Source organism: Pygoscelis adeliae, unplaced genomic scaffold (genome assembly GCF_000699105.1).
Source record: "Pygoscelis adeliae isolate BGI_AS28 unplaced genomic scaffold, ASM69910v1 Scaffold10, whole genome shotgun sequence".
NCBI lineage: Eukaryota > Metazoa > Chordata > Aves > Sphenisciformes > Spheniscidae > Pygoscelis > Pygoscelis adeliae.
Window position 1 is genome coordinate 914,785 of NW_008824053.1, and position 22,220 is coordinate 937,004.

Genomic DNA, 22,220 nt, shown 5'->3' on the forward strand with positions numbered 1-22,220 from the left:
TGACAGTCCAAATACTACTCAGATTCTAAGTCAGCAACGTTACTTCAGCATATAAAAAACCTAACAGCATCACAGTAAAACATTTTACTATGCGCTCATTCATCACAAAGACCTTTGCTCCCAGGATACAACTAAGATAAAAATGCAGTCAATAATCTTGTCTGTCTGGATATTGGAACAGTAGTTGTATGATGAGTTAGATCAAGAAAGAGGGAACCAAAAGCTGATCAGTTATGCTAGAGCAAGCCATGAACACCTCCACTGAACAACTCTGGAGATTTCTGTTTGTATCTGAACTAACTCATGCAGGTGTAAATGAAATTTGTCTGAGTACTGTCTGCTTGTACTTCAGCACGGAGACCTGTTAAAATGCTTGGAGTCAATTCTCTGCCAGAATTTACTAGGCAGTAAATAAGTAATTCTCACTAGGAATAACAATAATGTGCACCTGTTTTGCCACTGTACATAGATGCAATCTCAGTGTCCATTGGTTTTTCTACTTTCTTTCAATCACATCAGCCAATGGAAGTAGGCAGGGCTGAGTATTGCTGGACATTGAACTACTACGTAGAAATGACTACTTCTTTTATATCATGAACATTAATATATGTCTTTTTTTTTAATTTTATTAAGATGTCAAAACCAGCCAATTTTTTTATTCCTCTCATGATACTATTAAGACACTAATTTAAAAGAAAAATTAATTGAAAGGGAGGTTCTGCTATCAAAAAGAATAACACTGAATAACTTGCCACCAATTTTTTAGTTAATTGAATGGATGACCTTATTAAAAAGAGTCGTAATCAAAAAAAAGCTTAGGAGCTAAGAAAGGACTTTACAAGATAATTCATAGTAAAACAGAAGAACTGTATTGTCTCTATCTTTAACCAGATTTTAAACAGCTTTAAACAGCTGTTATCAGGACCTTTCAAACTAAAAAGTCATTTTGTATAGTGCACTGATATACTTTCTCTAAAATAGCAATAGACATATTAGATTTTCTGGTGTCTGAAGTTCTCACTTTATCTATGCAAATTATTTTAATCTGTAGTGAATGTATTTCCTTATTCTGTCTGCAGAAAAAAAAATCCTTTCTATTACTAAAAGTCATCACATGCATTTCTGCCTTTTTTAGGGTGAAGATGGTTTTCCAGGTTTTAAAGGTGACATGGGCCTTAAAGGTGACCGGGTAAGCATTTATTCATAGCCCATATGTTCTTAAAAAGTTTGTGTTATTATTTTGAAAGGATCACTGAAGTGAACAAATAAATTTAAACCAAAAATAAAATAAAAGCTAGTAGCTTAGATTATTTCTATTACCTGTACATGCACAGATTTGAGCCAGAGATTTGGTTCTTGTGAATCAACAATGCTGCAGTTAGAAAGAGGAGGAGAATGTCAGTCTTGGATATCCTTTTCACTAAGCTTCTTCACCTTCAGGCAAGGTGACTGGGCTCTTACACTTGTGAAAGTAATATTCAGTGCCTAATTTATATGTATTTGCATTTATATAATGAACATAAGCAGTGGTATTTTCCTAATTGGAAATCAGACAGGGCTTTGAGCAACCTGATATAGTTGAAGATGTCCCTGTGCATTGCAGGGTGTGAGACCAGATGACCTTTAAAGGTCCCTTCCAACACAACCCATTCTATGATTCTATGACTCTAATCTCTGTTTACATTTACTGAAAACTTATTTTCAAGTAATTGCAGGTAGTCCCTCTAATATATGCATGAAGGCAATCATTCCATATTTATAAGGTGGTGTATTTTAGGGAGAAGTTGGTCAGCCAGGTCCACGAGGAGAAGACGGTCCAGAAGGTCCAAAAGGTCGAGCAGGTCCATCTGGGGACCCAGGTGCTGCTGGTCCAGCTGGGGAAAAGGTCAGTAGCCAGATATCAACATAAACATGTCATTGCCTCATAACATAGATGGAGCCCGTGATCTTCATCACTAAAACGACAAGCCTCCAGATCTGCAAAATCTTGAGTTACCTAACAGTAGTTTTTATGAGACGCTACTACAGCAGACCACTGGAGTTCACATTTGAAAAAGTATGGGGAATCACTGTTTTGTAAGTATACAATAAAGGCATTATAATACTTCATTGGCACGTAAGGCAGCTAAATTCTTATCCCAAATTACATACAGTGCACGCCAGCTAAGAAAAATATGATGCAAAGAAAATAGTTGGGCACAAAGAATGATAATTCATTCTGCAGCACCACCGTTAATATTCACAGTCATATTACGACAAATTGTGACATGAAGATTGTTTTAAACAGAAAACATACCCCGAATAAAAATCCAAAATAGGGTTGGCAAAAGTGGGCTGTTAAAAGGGAGGACTGAAAAAAGGATGGTGATATGAAATACAGCAGAGAACAAGCACAAAGGTAAGTACAAATCTCTGTCGAATCCTGACCTCAACAAAAATCACTTGAGATTGATATAGAGGAGGAAGGGAGGCTGAGGAATGCGTGTGCGGGTACCATATTTCACTGGGTGAGAGCATCAGAAAAGAAAGGTGATTTCAGCAGTGGCATTTTGGGTAACTGGGAAAGAATGATAAATAAAACAAAAATGATGGTTCAGAAATGTGTATACAATATTTCACAGAAGTGAGAAGATGCTGGTGAAAATATTTCCCTTTAAATTTTTTTGTAACTGTGGCTTTAATGCTAGTTCTGTCTTGAAAAGAGTAGGGCAGAAGGTGCATTTTACATTTCTTTCTCACTTTCGCTGTCTCTAAAATAGGAACAGTTAGTATTTTCCAGCAACATCCCATCTGACATCATGACATCTTTTTATCTGTACACAGTCTTTGAAAGTGTACATTGAAATCTTAGTAAGTATGTGGTGCTACTAAAAAGGTAACAAAGTTCACAGCTAAGAGTTTTGCCAGGAAGACAAAAATGTATTCAGCAAACTTAGGAACAAACTCTCTTTTCATCAAAAGTTGCTACTTTTTGCAAGTATGTCATTAGTAGAAGTTCAGAAAGATGTTAGGGTTATAATTTGAGCCTAATGTCATTCATAAACTCTTAGAAAAGTGTATAGCCAAAAACTCAGTTCACTCATTACAAAAAAGATTTATTTTCAGGTTCACTTCATGTTGTGGTTTAACCCGCCAGGCAGCTAAACACCACACAGCCGTTGGCTCACTCCCACCCACCAGTCTATCCCAGCCAAAACCAGGACACTGAACTATTGGGAACTAATTCTGAATTAATGTTCTCCACAGTTTTGCAAGATACCTCACCAGCTATTAGGTCATTGAATTGATTCATTAGGTCATGAATTAAAGAACATATAAAAAAAGAAACTCAGAACTATTCTCCTACAGGAATGCAAGCTGAGTTCACACCAGAAAGCCAGTGTAGTCAGTTTTAGCTAGATCAGCCAAACAATCTGATATGATAAGGGTCGTATTATCTTCACCTACAATATATTTACATTCTCCAGAAAGAACTGTATGTTTCATGGCAATGGTTGTTTTCAGTATCGCTGACCTGACAAAAATGTAAGAATATTAGGAATCCTACAAAAATTTGTATTGTTGTCATGATATCTGCAGAATAACTAATAGACTGAGGACATCTACAAAATAGTCCATCTTTTTCAAGGCTTTGTAACCTAAGTTAAAAAGAACAAAGTAAACCAAACCAAAACAAACTTTGTTTTATATTTTTTAAATATGAATTTGAGTTATTTTTAATTCTTCTTATTCAAATTACTCAGTGTGAATATACGTTCGTGTTTTTAAGCATTTCTTCTTCACTATGACATATACGGGACTCTTACAGTCTCACAAGTCCAGAATCTGAAGCCCTAAATATCAGAAGATATTTGAAAAAAATTACTGGTGTTGATAACACTATTAGCTGGGCTTGAAATTGTAGACCCAAAGTTTTCCCTTTTCTTGCCCGTTGAAAGTCAAACATCTTCTGTGGATATTCTGTGGATACTTGGCCAGATGGAGTGGGTCAGGGGAGAATTCTATGATGTTGGTCCTATGATATTTATTTTAGCGCAAAGACGAGAATAACGTTTGTGAACTCTTAGATCTCCCCACAATATTAGGGAAGTGCCTGTAAGACCAGTTGTCAATGTCCTATTCCCTTGTCATTCCTATGACTTACTTAATGCAAAGGTACTACTCTTCCAAAGTAATATAAGTATCAGAGTAGTCTCCTATTCTCTACGTTCAACTGATCCTGTGATAAGAAAACTCTCTTTCCCAAGTAGGTCTAGGGCTGGATTTGCTTAGTAAAGAAAATACCAAGTATGGTGCCAAAAAAATGAGGAACATATCAGAAACGAGCTTACAATCAAAAAACTGTCCGTATCCACACTCAAAACCTAGGCTTGCTTAATCATAAAACCAGGGACAATTTCAGTGAATTCGACAAGAGTTTGATGCACTGTCATGCTGCAAAACATTTCAATCATTATAATGGGTGCAGCTTGTTTCAGTGTGGCACATAACTGGCAGCATTATAATTATTTTCATAAATGGAAGAATTCTTCTTTAATAATTTCTCAGCCAGACACATGCACTTACGTGAATATGATAATACACACCATCTTTATTCATGTGCTGCATTATTTAAGAACAGACATGTTTATTTTGGCAAATTTCCTTTCCCATACAGGTCTCTCCTTTCTCTTTTTCATTATCTAAGGTTACTGCAGAGTACCATATTATATTGTATAATCATATCTTTTCCATTGAGATCTCCAAAATGTGATAGTCTGGAACATGGACTGTGTTTAGAATAGGCAAATAGGCAAATTCTTTCCCAGAGTTCCCATCTTTCAAAGACTGAAACTGCTTTCCCTTGCCTTTGAAAGTGGCAAACCATCACTCATCCTCTAGAGGTCTGAAGAGACCAACTCAATGGGGTAGGGTACTGTATTTCATTTCTAGGAATGGTTGATGTCAGTGTTGATCAGATTGCTCATCCTGTTGTCCTTTCTGAACATAGCAAGACGGTAATATTTGTTGACAAATCTATTGTCAGCCAATAGTCAGTGGGGTATGATTTATCATAGTCTCAAACAGTTTAGAACTATTCAAGAAAAAAGTTGATTCTTCAAACTCATGAAAAACCTGTGGAAAAGAAAGCAACCATCACACAGTATAAATTAAAAAGGATTTATTCTCACTTAAACCTATTAACACCCTGATTTCTTAGAGAATATTAATAGTTCAATGACCTCAGCCCCACATCACTACAGAGCACTTCATGGGGGAGAAAAAGAAGACACTGAGGTATTGGCTTTGCTGAACTCATTCATTGGAGTGGGATTTTTATTGAAGTTTAGGGAACTAAGCCCACTGGTGATTAATAGTTAAAATGAGAAATTTATTTAATTGAATATTATATTCCATGAAGTGTCATCACTCGTAAGTTGTGGAAAAAATATTTTCCATAGAAGTTTGCTGAACCACTAAGGAGGATAAAATAAAATTTAACACTGCCTTTGTATTGCAGGGTAAGCTTGGTGTCCCCGGATTGCCAGGATACCCAGGAAGACAAGGTCCAAAGGTGAGCTGTAAATGAGCTGTATATCTTGTGCTTTGACTTTAGTCACGACGGCAGTTATTTTATTTGTGTGATTGGGGAAAGCAGGGCGTGAGCATCAAAGCAAGGGCCATTTTTCACATTTTCTTTCTTGACAATCACGTTCTGAAATAAAGTCTTTAAATATGTTGGATCCCTAAGGCAGGCTCTTTAAGGAGCACTGTCTTTCCTCTTCTTAACTCTACTGCCTTCGAACCTTTGCCATCCTCTCATGAGTTGTGTTTTTGTGCGAGCATCAGACTGGCATGCATTAAACAACTTGAAAATGAAATAACTGCTGATATGTTTGAAAGAGAATGAGCACTATATTGACCACTAAATGGATGCTGATAGTGGTGGGGATTTTCCGTGTGGTACAAGGATTCCATTTGTGTCATTATTGCTTCTTCCATAGAATAAGCCATATTTCTTTGAAACATATAATTTAAAATTTTCGTCATGTTTTCCTTTTGCTTCTGTTAAGACAAACATGACAAAACCCAATCCTTAGTTGATTTGTGTGCCTACGTCTATCCTTCAGCTATCTTTTATGTTTTGATTGCAATAGAAAACCATATAGGTGGCTTCTGGTTTAAGTGGAGGCTTATATTTTTAAAACATTTTTATGAAACATATTTTTAAAAAGGTTGTCCTAACACAGCTTTAGGAAATGGACATGCTAAATGAATTGCAAACTCTCTTAGCAAGAAAGAAAAAATGGAATAAAAAAATAATTCTACAGACATTTCCCAGTGTAGGGGAGGCCATTAGGGAGACATTGCGTCTCCAGACTGTCTCAAAGATGACTCATCTAGGGAATTATCGCAAGTAAAAGAAACCCTTACCCCTTCTACACAACTGAACAATCAACCTGCAGTAAAATCCTCAACTTTGCTCTACTTTGGGATTTATTTTTATTTTCAAATTTGAAATTTTTATTTTTTGGAAGAAATACAACTTCCTGGCTGGCTAAGCAAAGTATTTTTCTGACTCTGGCCTATACTTTTCTGTCAAGTGAATGAACTATCTGAAGAATGCTTATTCACTGAACACTCTGTGTTAGTGAAAAATATCAAAACTGTCTATGGAAAGTACTCATGAAAGCTATTCACCTTGAGAGACACGGTTTTTTGCTTCTGTTTCTTAGCACAATTGTCTGAGATTTCAGTCTCTCTTTTTGTTCCCCTTTAGACCTGTCTTTTGAAAAGTCTAAGATCGAAGAGGTTGTACATTATTCAGTTCTAAGAACAAATATAACACTTCAAATAAAAGTTGATTGATTCTTTTTTCAGCAAAGACTTGATCAAGAATTTCATTACATTAAATTTTTAACACATGAAAATTGAAAATAGTTCTCAAGCTGAATTCACTGTTTGCTCTTCTAATTTGTCACTTAAACTTCCAAGGAGGAGCAATAACAGCTACGATACATCGGCTCACTAGAGACTTCTTTTGAAACTTATTCACAGTCCAGTTCAAATTAACATAGGGGAGAGGGAAAAAATGAAGCAGCAGAAAAACATATTAGCTGTGTAAAGCAAATAAGAAACCTTGTCCCAGTATTGTCAAGAAGGTTCACACTGTTCTTTTTGTTGTCACTTACTTGCTTTACATTGTTTTTCTTCTGAGAATTGTTCGTAGAGTACTGCCATTATCTGATAATTTTCACTATATTTTTTTCTCCCATCCAGTCCTTCTCGATTAACACAATTGCAAAAAGTACTGTGTATATATATTTACAACCAAGTCATGCCCATTAATGCCCGATCATTAGAATTTGTTTTTCCCTCTGGCCTTTTAATTATAAAGAACATGCTTGGGCTTCACAGAGTAGAATTTTCAGAGTTTTATTCACATTTTAAGTTATAACTGGTGAAGAATTAAAAAGAAAGGAAGAAAGGAAAGAAAATAAAATCTCCTACTTTTCTCCCACCAGTGAATATCAGTCAGGTTTTCATTAGAATCCGTGTCAGTGAAGTTGTACTGCCCCTACGTCATTAATGGATAATTGGAATGATTGTGTGAAACAAGATTCATTAAAAGGAAAGCATCAGTAAGAAAAAGAGAAAAAAGGAAAAAATACGTACTGACATTTCAAAGAAGAGCACCAAGAAATTCTATTTTAAGTTATATGCATTTTATTTGCCACTAAAATACTAATAGCGAGCTGCACAGATATAGATGCATTATCACAGCAGGGAGTCTGGCCGGTAGTTTTAGTGGCTGGCCAGACCACACACTTTCATTTTCATCTCCGGTCACTTAAAAGTATATTTTATCAAGTCTATCACTTCTTTGACCCCAAGTTCCTTATGACAAATTAACACCTTGGCAGGTAACAAGTCTGCTGTCCCTCTGGACCTGTATACCAGAAATAAAGAAGAAAATAGTACTGCCGAGATTAGACTGGGCCGTTAGCAGGAGGGAAGGGGAGAAAAAAGGAGAAGTAGGAATAATGCGTGGAAGCAGTTCCTATATATAGAAACAATCTCCCCATAAATTCTGCATACGAGATGAGCATATAAGCACAGGTACAAGTTGCACGTATCAGTTAAATGAAACTGGCCAGTGGTCAGCCTACAGTGAATAAAGCCCCTGAAGTAATTTACAGCTCAGTAAAGTGAATAGAGGACCACTGTTCAGGTGTGGCAACACCTTATGATTATTTTGAATGAAGTTATTTTGTAAAAGAATTATTATACTGTGAGGCAACAAGGCCTTGTTTGTTCCTCTTCATTATGATACAGTTATTTCTAGTGGGCTGTTACTGATAATTTCTTTCCTACTGTTAAAAACAGTGCAGATTTAATGAATACTTTATTGTCTAATAAGATGACAAATAATGTCCATTCTATACATTGATTTTTTTAATGCATTCTGGAATTGAGGCATTATGGTAAGTTAATTTGCAGCTATTCGTCAGAGCTGTCACACTTGCAAGTTTGACGTGTATAATGTACGTGACTTTGGAGGTCTGCTTTACGTATAAATTAAATGTTGGCTATACTACTGTTTTGCTTTGATATCCTCTGATATTTGCATTGATTTCTTACATAGGGCTCAACCGGTTTCCCAGGATTTCCAGGTGCCAATGGAGAGAAAGGTGCAAGGGTATGATAATTCATGCTTGCATGACACTTAATTAACTTTTGGAACTCGGTGCTATGGGAAGTCACTGAAACCTAAGGATAGAAGCTGCTATCTAAAGAACTCTAAAAACAGGTTTTTCATGCTTAAGATGAACCTCTACAGTTATGTAAAACAGGACATACTGAGACACTAGTTCTCATTCTTTAAGGTATTCATCTAAATACACAGGAACTCGGACACTTTCTCACTGCGTATGCTACCACAATTATATATTTGAAAAAGAGACAAGAAATCACCTTTGCTGAAGCATCTTTTTTGACAGTATAGCTGAGTGAGTTGGCAAGGACTATTTTCCTGTATCCCATGAATTATCCTGCTACCATGCAATTTACCCTTAAGGAAATTCAGCTTGTATTTCCTAAGTATTCTGATTTGCCACAAGCTTTTTTATAGGCTGAGCTTCGAAAATGCAAACTATACCAGACAAGATGAAGAACATATACTATTACGTATATTAAAAAATAGATGTAAAATGACAGCTTTTGCTGCTTTGTTTACTTGAAGCAGGTGAGGGAAAATCTGTTATGCATATTCTTCAAACTGTAAAAATGAAATATAGGTTAGAAAGAAGGTCACTGTGCTGTCGTCTTCAAAGCTCAATTGAACATAGCAGAACATGTTGTTAGAAAGATGATGAAATTAAGAGAATGAGTCAGAATCCGTAGATGATAGCAACTTAAAGTCAAACTGAAGTAATGTGCATCATTGTTCTTAAGAATCCATTTTAATTTGCAGCATGAAAACAACACGATTTTAAGATGAAATATATGAAATCCAATTGCATTTGCATTGCTTATGTATGGTTTAAATTGTTCTTGTATTATTTTAGCTAAGATAAAGATATGTTGTTATGGACAGACACAAGCAATAAAACAATGTTCAGTTCATCCTTGTTGGGAAAAATGAGACATGACTGCTGATCAAGATATCAGCTTAAAAAAACAAGTAAAATGATAACATCAAAGACCAGACTTAAAATTATGAAAATCTAATTATATTGATCCGTTATCAGGCCTTCATAAAGCTTTCAATTCAGTTAGGGTACTAACCACGTAATTAATACCATGAAACTGCATGCATACTTAAGTATTATGCTGATCATCAATGAGACAATAACTGCTGGTTTTGTAATGTGAATCAGGTATTAACATGAGCCTTGCCTAAAGGGATATCCTTGTGTTTTATGCTACCACGCACACTGGTACTAGGAAAGACAGTCATTGTCCCTGAGAAGTTCACAAGCTGTGTAGCATTTTAAGAACAACACATAATTTTTATTTTGATAAGTGAAATAAAATCTATATAAAAAACCCTCAAGAAAACAGGTGTGTGCATTTAATTGGTTTCCAATAAAAGCAAGCTTTATGCTAAAATATCTCTGCTGATTTTCTGTTGCTGTTGTGTTTACCTCAGAGATTAGAAAGTACCAGTCATCAGGTTCCTTTTTCTACCTAAAGAATACTCTATTGAATTATAAGCTTCTTTGCATTAGAATGCACAGCAATACTAATGCCCAGCCTAAGGAAAGAAATCTGTTGAGTATGATTAGGAGATATACTGAGGCAAAAAATTAAGGGCTAGTATTCTGGCAAGTTCTGTATCTCCGTGCAAGTCTGCAGAATCCCGGTAGGTATTACAGTCCCTATTTCTGTTATAAAAAAAGAGAGGCTTGCCCTTTCTTTGCGCTGTTAACCTGTGGAGCTGTCCATGGGAACCTGGGAACTTTGTCTTCAAGGCTTTTATTACACTGGAAATGGTGCCAAGTGCTTTAACCTACTGCAGAGGGACTCTGCTTGTTGTGTGCCGTCTTCACTACTATTTTAAAGTAGTTTAAAATGTTCTAACACCTATGACAGAATAGGACTCTGAGGCAAATTCAGCGCGTTTAGCTACAAGTCCCGGTGAACTCAGAAAGATAATCAATTTTATCAAGGACCATGATTCTGTAAATTGAAATGCAAAGTAGATACTGAAAGATAACATTTAAACCTAAGGGAGTTGCACTCTGCCCCCTCTTCAGTAAAAAAACGCTTTATCTCACAAATACAGTGTCTGCTAAGGTGATTTCTGTGAACTTTTCTCTACAGGGTTTACATGGCAAACCAGGCCCCAGAGGACAGCGAGGACCAACAGTATGTACTTTTGCTTTGCAATTTAGAGGCTTTCCTATATTACTTGCCTCCACTATACTGTGAAGAATTATTTTGATTTGATTACAGTATCCAATAATTACCCTCAAGTGCATCTGTGTTAAATTGGCAGGGTCCAAGAGGCTCAAGAGGTCCCAGAGGTCCCACTGGCAAACCAGGTCCAAAGGTAATTGTCAAGCACACTGTATAGGTTGGTTACAGGTTGTTTCTTTTAAATAAAACAGAGGTCTAATCTTTGAACATACTGTCTTTGCTTTCTAGGGTACTGCAGGCAATGATGGTCCTCCTGGCCCACCAGGTGAAAGGGTATGTGAAAGCTTTTATGTACACGCTGTTTTTCCCACTATGCAGGAGTGTGATTTCAGGGTGGGAGGGTTGTTTTATTTTTAATTCTCCCTCTCATGCCTTTGCCCTTCTTCGACCAGAGTGAGCAGAACTGACAAAGCCTCAATTCCAATGATGCTTTTCACAAAGTTATGAAAGGGGTAGCTGAAGTTTGCTGAAAGTTTCTTCCATCTGTAGCTCAGTTTTGTACAAATAGGACACACAGAATTACATACACACTTTGTATTACATCCATGCACTTTGTATTTATCCATGCAAATTACAGTTGTACTTACCAGCCTATGCTCTTAAGGATGCCCCATTTATTGCAGCGTACTGCTTGTTTATGGGATTTACAAATCACTCAAGCCATCTCCAGAAGCTTCTTTCTTGAAGCAGCTGATTTTTTTTGTTCTGATCAGCTAAGAATTCCCTTCAGCCTACTTTCTGCATGCTTGAGAAATCCTATTGTGCTTGCTAAAATAAAATTGTCTGCTTGCTATTATATTACCAATCAATACACAAATCCAATATACAGTCAGCCCATTACACAGCAGTATATAACAGAAAAACAATATTAATAAATCAGATTTGTAATAGCAGCACTTGAAAACCAACTCAGATAGTTTAAGTGGACATGCTCTCTGCCAAAGTATTTTTGCAAAGCTTAAGAACAAACTTTTCTTTCGTAGGCATATTTCATTAAACTGCTAACCTTTTTCATGTAGAGAATCTATAAATCCTTTCCCAGTACCCACGCCCAAGTCCCAGTGATCTCCAGAAGTCTTACTCCTCAGGAGGGAGTTCCTTGTGCATTTTCCCCTGTTCCGTAATGTCGCTTTGTTACACTATTTCCTTGCTGAATACATGCGCACTTGGTGTAACAATACTAGCAGAACAGCAAGCTGGTTTTGCTAGAATGACTAAGCAAACTGAAAAAGGGCAAAGGCCATAGGATCAGACCACGTGGTTTGATTGAGTTGATTACTGGAGATAAGGACATCCATAAAACTAATGATAGCAAGAGCATGGCATGAGTGTGTTCTAGAGATCTCGAATTTTCAGTTCGTGTGTCTGCAGAAAGCAATAATTTTGTTTGGTTTATCCTTAGCAGTCGCAAGTAGAGTATTAATACACATCTGTCTGCTGTACACACGTAAAGGAATGCACATGCCTGCATATCTCATGTCACATTTTTCTGCTTAAGAAAAGGATTCCTTTCCTTTTGACTGAAAGCCATTAAAGCACGTGCCAAAAAAATTAATACCAAGTACACTGGAAACAAAAGTTTTAGTTTACTAAAAACCTTCCGTACTCATCGTTTTAGCTCTTTCATTCCTGAAGCAGAATATTACTTAACTGTCTAAGAGACTGGTTAGTGGGGCAGGACAGTGGTTCTTGCAGTAAGGAGGAGAGGTAGGAAGCAGAAGAACAGAAGGAAACAGCAGGAAACAGGAGAACAGAAGGAAAGTTCAGGACTGGAGAATTAGGCTGTAGCCCGTACATATGGAAGGCAACACTCCAAGGGGAGCTGCAGTAAGAAGTTGAAAGTACCTCTGTATCAAGCAAAAGACAATGTACCAAGTGGAACATAGAGAGCGGGAATAACTGAAAGTTTGGGTGAAACAGGAATGATGTGGCAAGTAAGAGAGAGACACAGGGGCAGGAAGCTGGGATTCAGGAGAGGAATGAGTTAACTAGGATGTTGGATGTGGAGAACTAGGCATAGTCCAAGAAAGGAACTGTAGGCTGTTTTACGCTGAGGGGGAACATCAGAGGCAGGCTACCCGAAGGTGAATAGCAGAGCCTTGTGAAGGAGGAGTTTGCTGACAGCTCCGAGAGGTTGTGAGGAAGAGAAGCTGTGGGGGGACTGAAAACAGTGAGCAGATCAATCCAAGATGAAGGCATCCCTGGAGAGAAATTGATTAGAGCAAAGAGATGAAGAATCGCAGAGCACCACGTCTCATATCACTTGTGTAATATAAGTGTGGGGTATCTATTTGCTTCCCAATAGGGGTGAATTTCAGCCAAAAAATAAAACTGTCATTTCTACTCCGCTGAGACTATTTCAGGTAGCAGACATGTAAACATTAACTAATCTGTCCTGTGTAGCTACTGTTAAAATGAAATTTAATGACAAAAAAGAAAATGTAATTTTGATAACATGCTGTTAGTATTCTAGTGCTTTTTCTCACATAGTCCATCAGTCCAGCAGCTTGAAATCTGCAAGCCATGTTGTGAATTAAAAAAAATGCAAATCTTCTTTCCTTAAAAAGCCTCAAGATGTGAGGATCAAAGTACAGTGGGTATTTATGAGAAAGAAGGTGCAACTAACAGTAAAACTTTGAGTTGTGCTCTTATAACCCAATTCCTGAGAGAGACCAATTTCTTTCATATATTTTGTACAGCAGCTGAGTCAATTTTAATAGTTTTCCTCTATAGAACTCCTCCATTTTTTTGGAAACTTTATGTTTTATGTTATACCCAGAAGCAAATGAGGAAAGGTCATTTGTTCACAGAGACGGCAGCATTAAAAAAACCCCAAACCCTCATATGGAGCATATTTGTGTGTTATGGAGGTTTCAGAAACAACCTTACACCTGTTTTGGAAGAGAAAATAAAAATGACGGATGGTGCAGTAAGATCATAAAGATTTCTTCCTTTACCTAGCACTTCTTAGTTGACTCAGATTTAATATTACAGTATAATCAAGGTCTGCCCTGCAATAAGATTCACTTAAGGGCAAATTCTCCGAGGCTGGGCACAAGCGATCCTCTCCCACAGCTACATTCACACACTGCTTCGCCTACTGCAGGAGGCAGCCACGCTCTGGAAGTGAGCCTGGGCTCTAACAAATAACGTTTATGGAACTCAGAAACAGTTGGCGCTTTATCAGAGGAGCAAAAGAGTAGCACAATTTGGGAGATGTGGCCTCCTGCTTCAAGTCTTTTGCATCAAACTTCAAACCAACATTTCTAACACATTTTGACAGCTGATGTGTTGGCAAAACCAGACGTCATATACCAAGTAGAACAGGGTAAAGTCTTGCACTATATGACTAGGGTACATGGCTCTGCTGTGGGACCATGTAGAATAAATAAGGTTTTTCAAGTTGCTACTCTTTGACTTAGCACACTAAAAACTAAACAGGAAAAATTCTTCTAATAAGCTGACACGGTCCCTTTCAGCATATCAGCAATAAATGTTAAAAGCTGGCCTCCGTTGTGTTTGGTGACAACTTAGTCCTGTAAGCTAGTACTTTGTGTAAATATCTATGTGTATAGATGTATGTGGACATACATGTATGTACACATGTATATGTATATACTTGTACATATACATACACAATACACTAACACACATGATCATCTTTAAATCTGTAAAACCATGTTGCATGAAAATTGTCTCTCTCCATATATATGTGTATATACAAAACTATATAAATAAAATGTTCATGGGTCATGGGTTTTTTTTCAGCTATCAACTATTTTTCATGATAGCAAGAATGTTGTATTTAGTCCCTGGTAACTCTGGAAAGCTTACTCTATTTGGAAGTTTGTACTTTTGTACTGGCTTGAAATATTGTCAGAGTGTAAGAACTGCCAAAGATGAATGTTGGACTCAAAGTTAAAAAGACCACCAGACTATTAATTAATTCCCATGTTTTATGCAACACAGAAAGCAATGTTTCTTACTCACAGTTGATTCCTACTTTATTACGCACAGTTTCAGGGGTCAGACGCAGACATACTTTATATAAGTAGTTTTTCTTTTTTCTTACTGCATTCCTACACAGGCAGTATTGGTTTCAGGAAATCCCCTCCAATGTCTGTGCATGTGAATTGTTGCTGCCAATATTTATGGCAGTGGAGCTGAGGCTTCATGCTTATAACGAGACATTATGTGCAGAGCTCATAGCAAACTTTGCAATCCAGTGTCATGGCAGCTAGAGTAAAACTTTACGTGTTTGGTTGCCTTTATACCAGGGACCACAAGGGCCTCAGGGACCTGTTGGATTCCCCGGACCGAAGGGACCTCCAGTAAGTATCTTTTTAATTAAGTACGTGCAACAACAGGAATGTTATTTTTCACACAATGTTTCTGAAGTTAGTATTTGAAGATTTATTTAAGGGATGGTTTATGTATAGATTACAAATATGCTTATTGAGCTTTAAGGCTAAGACAAGAACTCACATATTCAAAATTATCATAGGTGCAGCTCATATGACATTCAGCATAATGTACTAAACTGCAAGTCTTCTAGTATGTTGATGCCAATGTCCAGGTGACAGACTGAGTTTAGGCAAAATAGTAGTTTGCCGGTGTATGGTTTTTTTTAACAATTGATTTGTTGAGGAAAAAATGAAGAGGAAGGAGACATTCATTAGTAGCAGAAATGTATGGAAGTAATAGCATGTTTGAGCTGCAGCCTGAACTAGTTACACTGCTCTTCTAGTGTGTTTCTGCTCATGTGGAGTAAGTACAAAAGCATCAAACCACCTGTGATTTTTTTCACCCGTGCATTTGTTATTTTTATTTCCAATGCCAAAAACTGAAATTTCATTAAATACTCCTGTAATGCGTAGTTTTGTGTTAACAGAGTCATTAAGCAAAGAAAAATGGAAGGGAACTATAGGGACTTTCCATGATTTCTGAATTTACAGAAATCCATTTTGAACATGCATGCATTTGACAACCTAACAGTCACTCTCCAAGAAATTGCTCACACACATCAGGGAGGACATAAGGAAAATGTGTTACTAAAATCAGTTAGCTGATACAGGAGCAGTTAAGCTGTACTGAAGCCTAGTCTAGAAAAAACAAAGAGATCATAGAGTCTTACAGCTAATTGCACACTTTTTTTCAGAATTAAGGATGGCTAAGAAATGCTTTGATTTATGTATTTTACAATTTCAGGGGCCACCTGGAAAAGACGGCCTGCCTGGGCACCCAGGGCAGCGGGGTGAGACTGTAAGTAAATGTACTCTGCTGTGTTAGTGTTGTAAACCTCCAAAGGCCATGACTGTGTGGTCAAAACTAAAGAAACAGAGACAACAGAGAAAAAGGGGCAGAGGCTGTAGTTTTCTTACAGTTGGTAGATTAGGTATGAGAAAGCTTTATTTTGTTTCCGTGCTACAAGAGAGAGGTTATTCTTTGCTGTGCCTGGTTAGTAACATCACAATGAGCTTAAATAGTCAGTAGAAGTAAAAGAAATTAATACTCAGATCTCCATTTTAATAAAGATTTGTCAGGCGATTACTATATGGTCCTTTTCTCACTGAATGCCGTGTAACATAAATAATATAATAAAAAGTCTCACTAATGGTAAGCAGCTAGGAAACTCAAAAGCTAACACCTTTGGAAAGTAGGATCAGGAATGATTCAACCCGTGAAAAAAATCTTAAATTTTGAAACTATATCCTATGTAATCCTCCTAAGAATCACGATGAGTAAATTCTGGCAGCAAAATGAAAAAATTAACATGTAACAGTTTTACTGGAATTATTTTTAAAAAACTGTCTACTTCTGTAGTGCCAAAACCTTACTCCTGTCCCACTGAAATAAAATAAAATTCTTACTCAGATTTTTCAGAGCTGGAGAAAGCCATAAATGAATTCAGTGAGAAATTTCCTCATCATGTAGAATGTGTTTTGGGTTCCAACTTCACTGGAACTCTGTTAGTGACTGCTGAGTCACTTCCACTGCTGGAAGGGAGAGCGCAGAGCTTGAAGTAACACATCATTCTGAAAAACTGTATTTTCTTCCACTAGTACTGTAGCATTGTAATGCTTTGCAACGATAGTGGCTCTTTTGTGTGTGAGAGAAACATTACTGACTACTTCTTTGTTCTTTTTCTTTGCAATGATGCAAAGACTAGTCTTGTGTACCATAAAAATGAATTTGGATCATTGTTTAGAATGCAGGAAGCTCAAAATTGTCCTTTAGTCTGATAAGAAAAAGCACAATTACTATTTTCCCTTCATTCTTATTTATTTGAACATGAGCCAGTAACGTGCCATTACGGCAAAGAATGCTAATAGTATCCTGGGCTGCAGTAGGGTGATCTTTCCCTTCTGTTCAGCCCTGCTGAGGCCAGGAGTATTGTGTCCGGTTCTGGGCTCCTCAGTGCAAGAGGGAGCGAGCTACTGGAGAGAGGCCAGCAAGGGGCCGCTAAGATGATTAAGGGACTGGAGCATCTCTACTATGAGTAAAGGCTGATAGAGCCAGGACTGTTTAGCCTAGAGGAGAGAAGGCCCAGGTCAAATCTTATCAAAGTATATAAATACCTGAAAGGAGGGTGTAAAGAAGATGGAGCCAGGCTCTTTTCAGTGTTGCCCAGTGACAGGACAAGAGGCAATGGGCATAAACTAAAACAGAGGAGGTTCCATCTGAACATCAGGAAACACTTTTTTACCGTGAGGGTGACCGAGCACTGGAACAGATTACCCAGAGAGGTTGCAGAGTCTCCATCCTTGGAGATCCTCAAAAGCTGTCTGGACATATTCCTGGGCAACCGGCTCTCAGTGGCCCTGCTTGAGCAGGGCAGTTGGACCAAATGACCTCCAGAGGTCGCTTCCAACCTCAAACATTCTATAATTCTATGATTTCTTGATTTCACTCATGACTAGAAATGAAAGATGCAAAATACAATGAAACTATGGACTCTGCTACTGTGTGATGTTTGGACCATGTCCCTCTGGGTTCAATCAATACTGTGGTTCTCTAATTTTGTGTCTCCTTTGGGTTTAGTAGGGTTAGACTGACATAAAACTTGAGTAATTTAGGAGCAAATGCAGCTTTTCATTAGCATTGTTTTCTGCCCTGTGTATATGTGTACTTGGGCCAGGATTATTTTAAAAATATTTTTTCCCCATGGGTTCTCATGTATATGTTTTTGTAGAAAAACAGGGTTTTTAAAAAACAAAAAATAGACTTGTTGACTTCTTTTTTCAACGAACATTTCCATTTCAGATTTTTTAAAAATGTATAAATCAGAGAACATTCATTGCACTCACTGGTAAATCAGGGTCTTAAGCATTCTGTTTCTTATTTAGGCGTATATCTCATTAAAGTTCAGTGGTGCATGTGGGCATTACAACAATGTAGGCTGAGAGACATATGTAAGCTTAACAAATTAGAGAGCCAGATTCCCAGATTGCACCCTGCAGCTTGCTTATGGAATAATAAGCATATGTTGACGACAACTGAGGTAAGTATTAGTGGAGAAAAGGCTACAGTTTCTTCCCCCAGTAAGCCTCATGCGCTTTGAAGAACTGCCATTATTTGCTGAAATTCTAGACATAGGAACAGTAATATCATGATAAATAATTTGGAATATAAATGTAGGAATAAACTAGATACCAAAAACCAATATTAAGCTAGTTTGTCCTTAGAAGTGATTATCAATTTCAGTGATATCAATCTCAGATTGGCAGGAAGCATCAACTGCAGAGATTGTTAGATTGTCTGGTGTTAGGCAAGAATTTAGTGTTTCATGCCTGTGAAAGGATAAAATAGAAATATACTACCTGTTTCGTCTATTAGAATTAATCAAGGACCTTCTTCTTACTACAATAAACTCAGTTTTATTAAATTGTCTTTCACAGAAAATAACAAAAAAATGGAGGCTAATTAGGCACTTACAGTCATGAGACATTAGTGTAAATTTTTTAATACTAAATATTTTAGATGAACCCATGGGATGTTCAGGTCATCTTGAGTATTTGCTGCCGAAATCTCCTTTGCTTATTACTTCTTTTACAAATCTGAATCTGTGGGAATAGATAAGTTGGTGACATGAGAGAGAAAGCAGAGTAGTAAAACCATCATTAGCATCAAGAATCATTGAATAGACTGCAAAGAATCAATGCATTCTGCAAACCTGGGAATAGCAGGTCTTCTCAAGGTACTTTCAGGAAACGGGTAATATTCAACATTCCTTTGTCTTTCCTTGCAATAGGCTTCAGAAGAAGCTTTGACTGTGTAAAGGAAGGGACACATGAATGATTCCATCTGCAGCAGTTCTGATTTTCAGTCATTAGAGCAAAGGGGTACTTTTGTATTTGTTTTTAATCTGGATCATTTCAGAGGTCTGAGAGAGAGTGCCTAAACAGTTATGGGCCAAACTGAACCATGATAACGTCTGGCTGGCAGCAAGAAGAGAATCAGATTGAGGAAGGTAAAAAAAAGGTTAAAACGGATCTGATGAAATGGGGCAACTGTCAATGAGACTGTGCCCAGAGGAATGCTGAGCAGGGCCCAACATTTATAAGAAATGTGGGCCAGATGACACCTTTGTTTTCACACAGGTGAGCAGAGTAGGAGGCAGATACCGGCTGCTAGGCAGGGGATACTGTGTGGAACCCTAGATGCGATACAGCAGTGAATGCGCTCTCCTAACTTTATGCAGCAACACACTTCCGATATTTAAAAGAAATAATTTAGCACATTTCAAAGATACATTAAACACTGCTACTATAAAGTGAGGTTGTCATTCGGCTTATTGACTAATTTTAGACGGAAATCTGGGCCCACTGATTAGAAAATAAAAATTCAGTAAAATTTGCCAGTGTTCTGAAAAACTGTCCCAAAAACATTTCCTTTCTATGCTCTGCTTCCCAGTTTTTGTCATCATATCAATTTCTCATTAACTTCATTCATTTTGTGGCACTCACGCTGCCTTTCTTACCGTCTTTATATAACCTTCATCTTCCTTGGATCTCTATTTCTTTTCATTTTCTTTCTGTCTAACCTCCCCTTTATCTTTAATGCCCCTCCAACTTAATCCACCATCTGTGTCTTTCTTAAAAAGCATTTGTATGTCTGGCTTATGATTCATAATGTATATATGTAAAAATGTATTTTCAGCTGTCTTTTAACTGCATCACTTATGCATTCAGACTCACCTAATCAGGTTCACCTAGAGAGATCTGTAAAATTGACTGGTATTTTTACTGCTGCACCACCTCAGAGATTGGAACTGATAGAGATGAGAAAGATTAATCAGTATTTCACTTCTAAGTACACACAGGAAAAAAGAATTTCTCATTTTTATTTCCTGAAGGGAAGGAATGTGTGACGTGGGATTTCTCTTTCTCATCTTCATCACAGATATGAATTTTGCTCTTCTGTATCTTGTCCTGGGTAACATGGTATTCTATAATTATTTCACAGGGTTTCCAAGGAAAAACTGGTCCTCCTGGTCCTGGTGGTGTTGTTGGCCCTCAGGTATATCATTTAATTTCATAGTTAACTTCACAACACCAATGTTTAATGGTTGTATTATGGCAAAGGCGGTTGCTTTTGTTGTATTAAAAGGACCATATTGATGGTTATATTAACTTTTGTAACAAATTATGCATAACAATTTTAGAAAGGTATACTTAGTAATCATTAGAGATTCCACAAAATATGCAGATGTTGGGGTTACCTTTCCACTTCCTTTTTTGTGTGTTTTCTTCATGTGATTAAGAAGTTGATGCTTTACAGAAGTCAAGAAGGCAGAGTCCTCTACCATGAAATAGTTTGGAAAGAACAATACAACATGTGACCTTCTTGTCAGAGGCCAAATTTCAGTCACTTTTAGATTGTGGAGAGATTCACTATCAACATTTCATTTGATCTAATCTTGCTTATTTGCAAGAAAATCAAGCATTTGGATTGCGTGAGCTTTTTTAGGTAACTCCCTCAGTGAAAATTCTCTGCTAGTGAATCTGAAGAGATATCTTTCAACTCTCCTACCTTCCAATTCATCTTATTCAGACAAACAACAGTACAGACAGTGTTTCAAGACAAGCGTAGTACATGGATTTCCCTCCCGTGTCCTTTCTGTAACCTCCTCCCATACGTGGGTACGCACCGTTTTAAAGTTTCATTGCTGAAGGAGGAAGGTCGGGATTTCACTCTTTGGAAGCTGCACAGACGTGTCTGCAGGCAGAATGCAATGCAAGATTTATTTTATAGGACAAAGATATTTCGTAAGTCAGCTTTGCCTGGAGGGAAGGTGAGGAACGTACGCTAACCAGTGCTAATACTGTTTTCTAACAGATATTCATAACAGCTGGATATTAAGAATCTGCTTCTCCCCACCTCCACCCCCCCAAGACATTAAATACCTTGAGGTGACTGAAGGTTTACTTTTGTGCTTAGGGTCCTACTGGGGAGACTGGCCCAATTGGTGAAAGAGGTCATCCAGGTCCTCCTGGCCCACCAGGTGAACAAGGCCTCCCAGGTGCTGCAGGAAAAGAAGGTGCTAAGGTATGATGTGGCTCTGGGGAACAAATTAGAAGGGACAGATAAATTGCCGCCAGTCTCACTTTTCCAATCATCATGCTGAACATGCAGAATAAAATCAGAGCATACAATGTAAAATCACGATGAGCGCATTTCACCCAGAAGGATTTTGAAGACTGGAACATTCCAATTTTAGAGCCGTGCCTGCTTCTATTGAAATAATGAGAATTCTCTTGAGCCAATAATCAGTAATTTTGTAATAAAAAATAAAAATCTAGTTTACATATACCACACATTCACTATGGAAAGACGTAATAATGACATGTTCACACCAAGGTGTAAAATTGTACACTGGCATTTAAAGTAGGATGTGTAGTACTGGCTGCAAGGCAGAATTTCACTAACCAAATTTAGCTCTTTGCTTACTTTTTGGCCACCACTGGGGCACAAGAAAAATGTTGCTTATCTAGTTACTATGTAATTTTATTCAATCTTCCATTTTAAATGGGCATTGTAAATTTTTAATGAATGTATCTTTAAACATATTTTTATGGCTTGCTGTGTTCTTCACTATTTATATTCTATAAATAATACTGTATTTTGTCAGAGCTTGTTATAAATTTAACCATATTGATAGACTATTGTACTGAAAATCTTAAAAGAATTAGGTGGGGGCATAATCTTTTTTGTCATTACTATAACTAGGACCTGGTATTTCATTTTCATCACTCATGTCATTACTAACATAAGCAGTTTACACTTTTTTTTCTTAAATCAAAATGTAATGTGTTTCC

General features: G+C 37.3%; 1 protein-coding gene across 1 annotated transcript in view; it reads left to right on the forward strand.

Moving 5' to 3' along the window:
* Positions 1 to 22,220, forward strand: part of COL11A1 (collagen, type XI, alpha 1) — a 164,925-nt gene that overhangs the window by 84,429 nt on the left and 58,276 nt on the right. Inside the window, 11 exon segments of the mRNA XM_009333735.1 lie at positions 1,136 to 1,189; positions 1,778 to 1,885; positions 5,501 to 5,554; positions 8,627 to 8,680; positions 10,807 to 10,851; positions 10,982 to 11,035; positions 11,131 to 11,175; positions 15,180 to 15,233; positions 16,111 to 16,164; positions 20,368 to 20,421; positions 21,343 to 21,484. Of these exon segments, the coding sequence (XP_009332010.1) occupies positions 1,136 to 1,189; positions 1,778 to 1,885; positions 5,501 to 5,554; positions 8,627 to 8,680; positions 10,807 to 10,851; positions 10,982 to 11,035; positions 11,131 to 11,175; positions 15,180 to 15,233; positions 16,111 to 16,164; positions 20,368 to 20,421; positions 21,343 to 21,484 (718 nt within the window).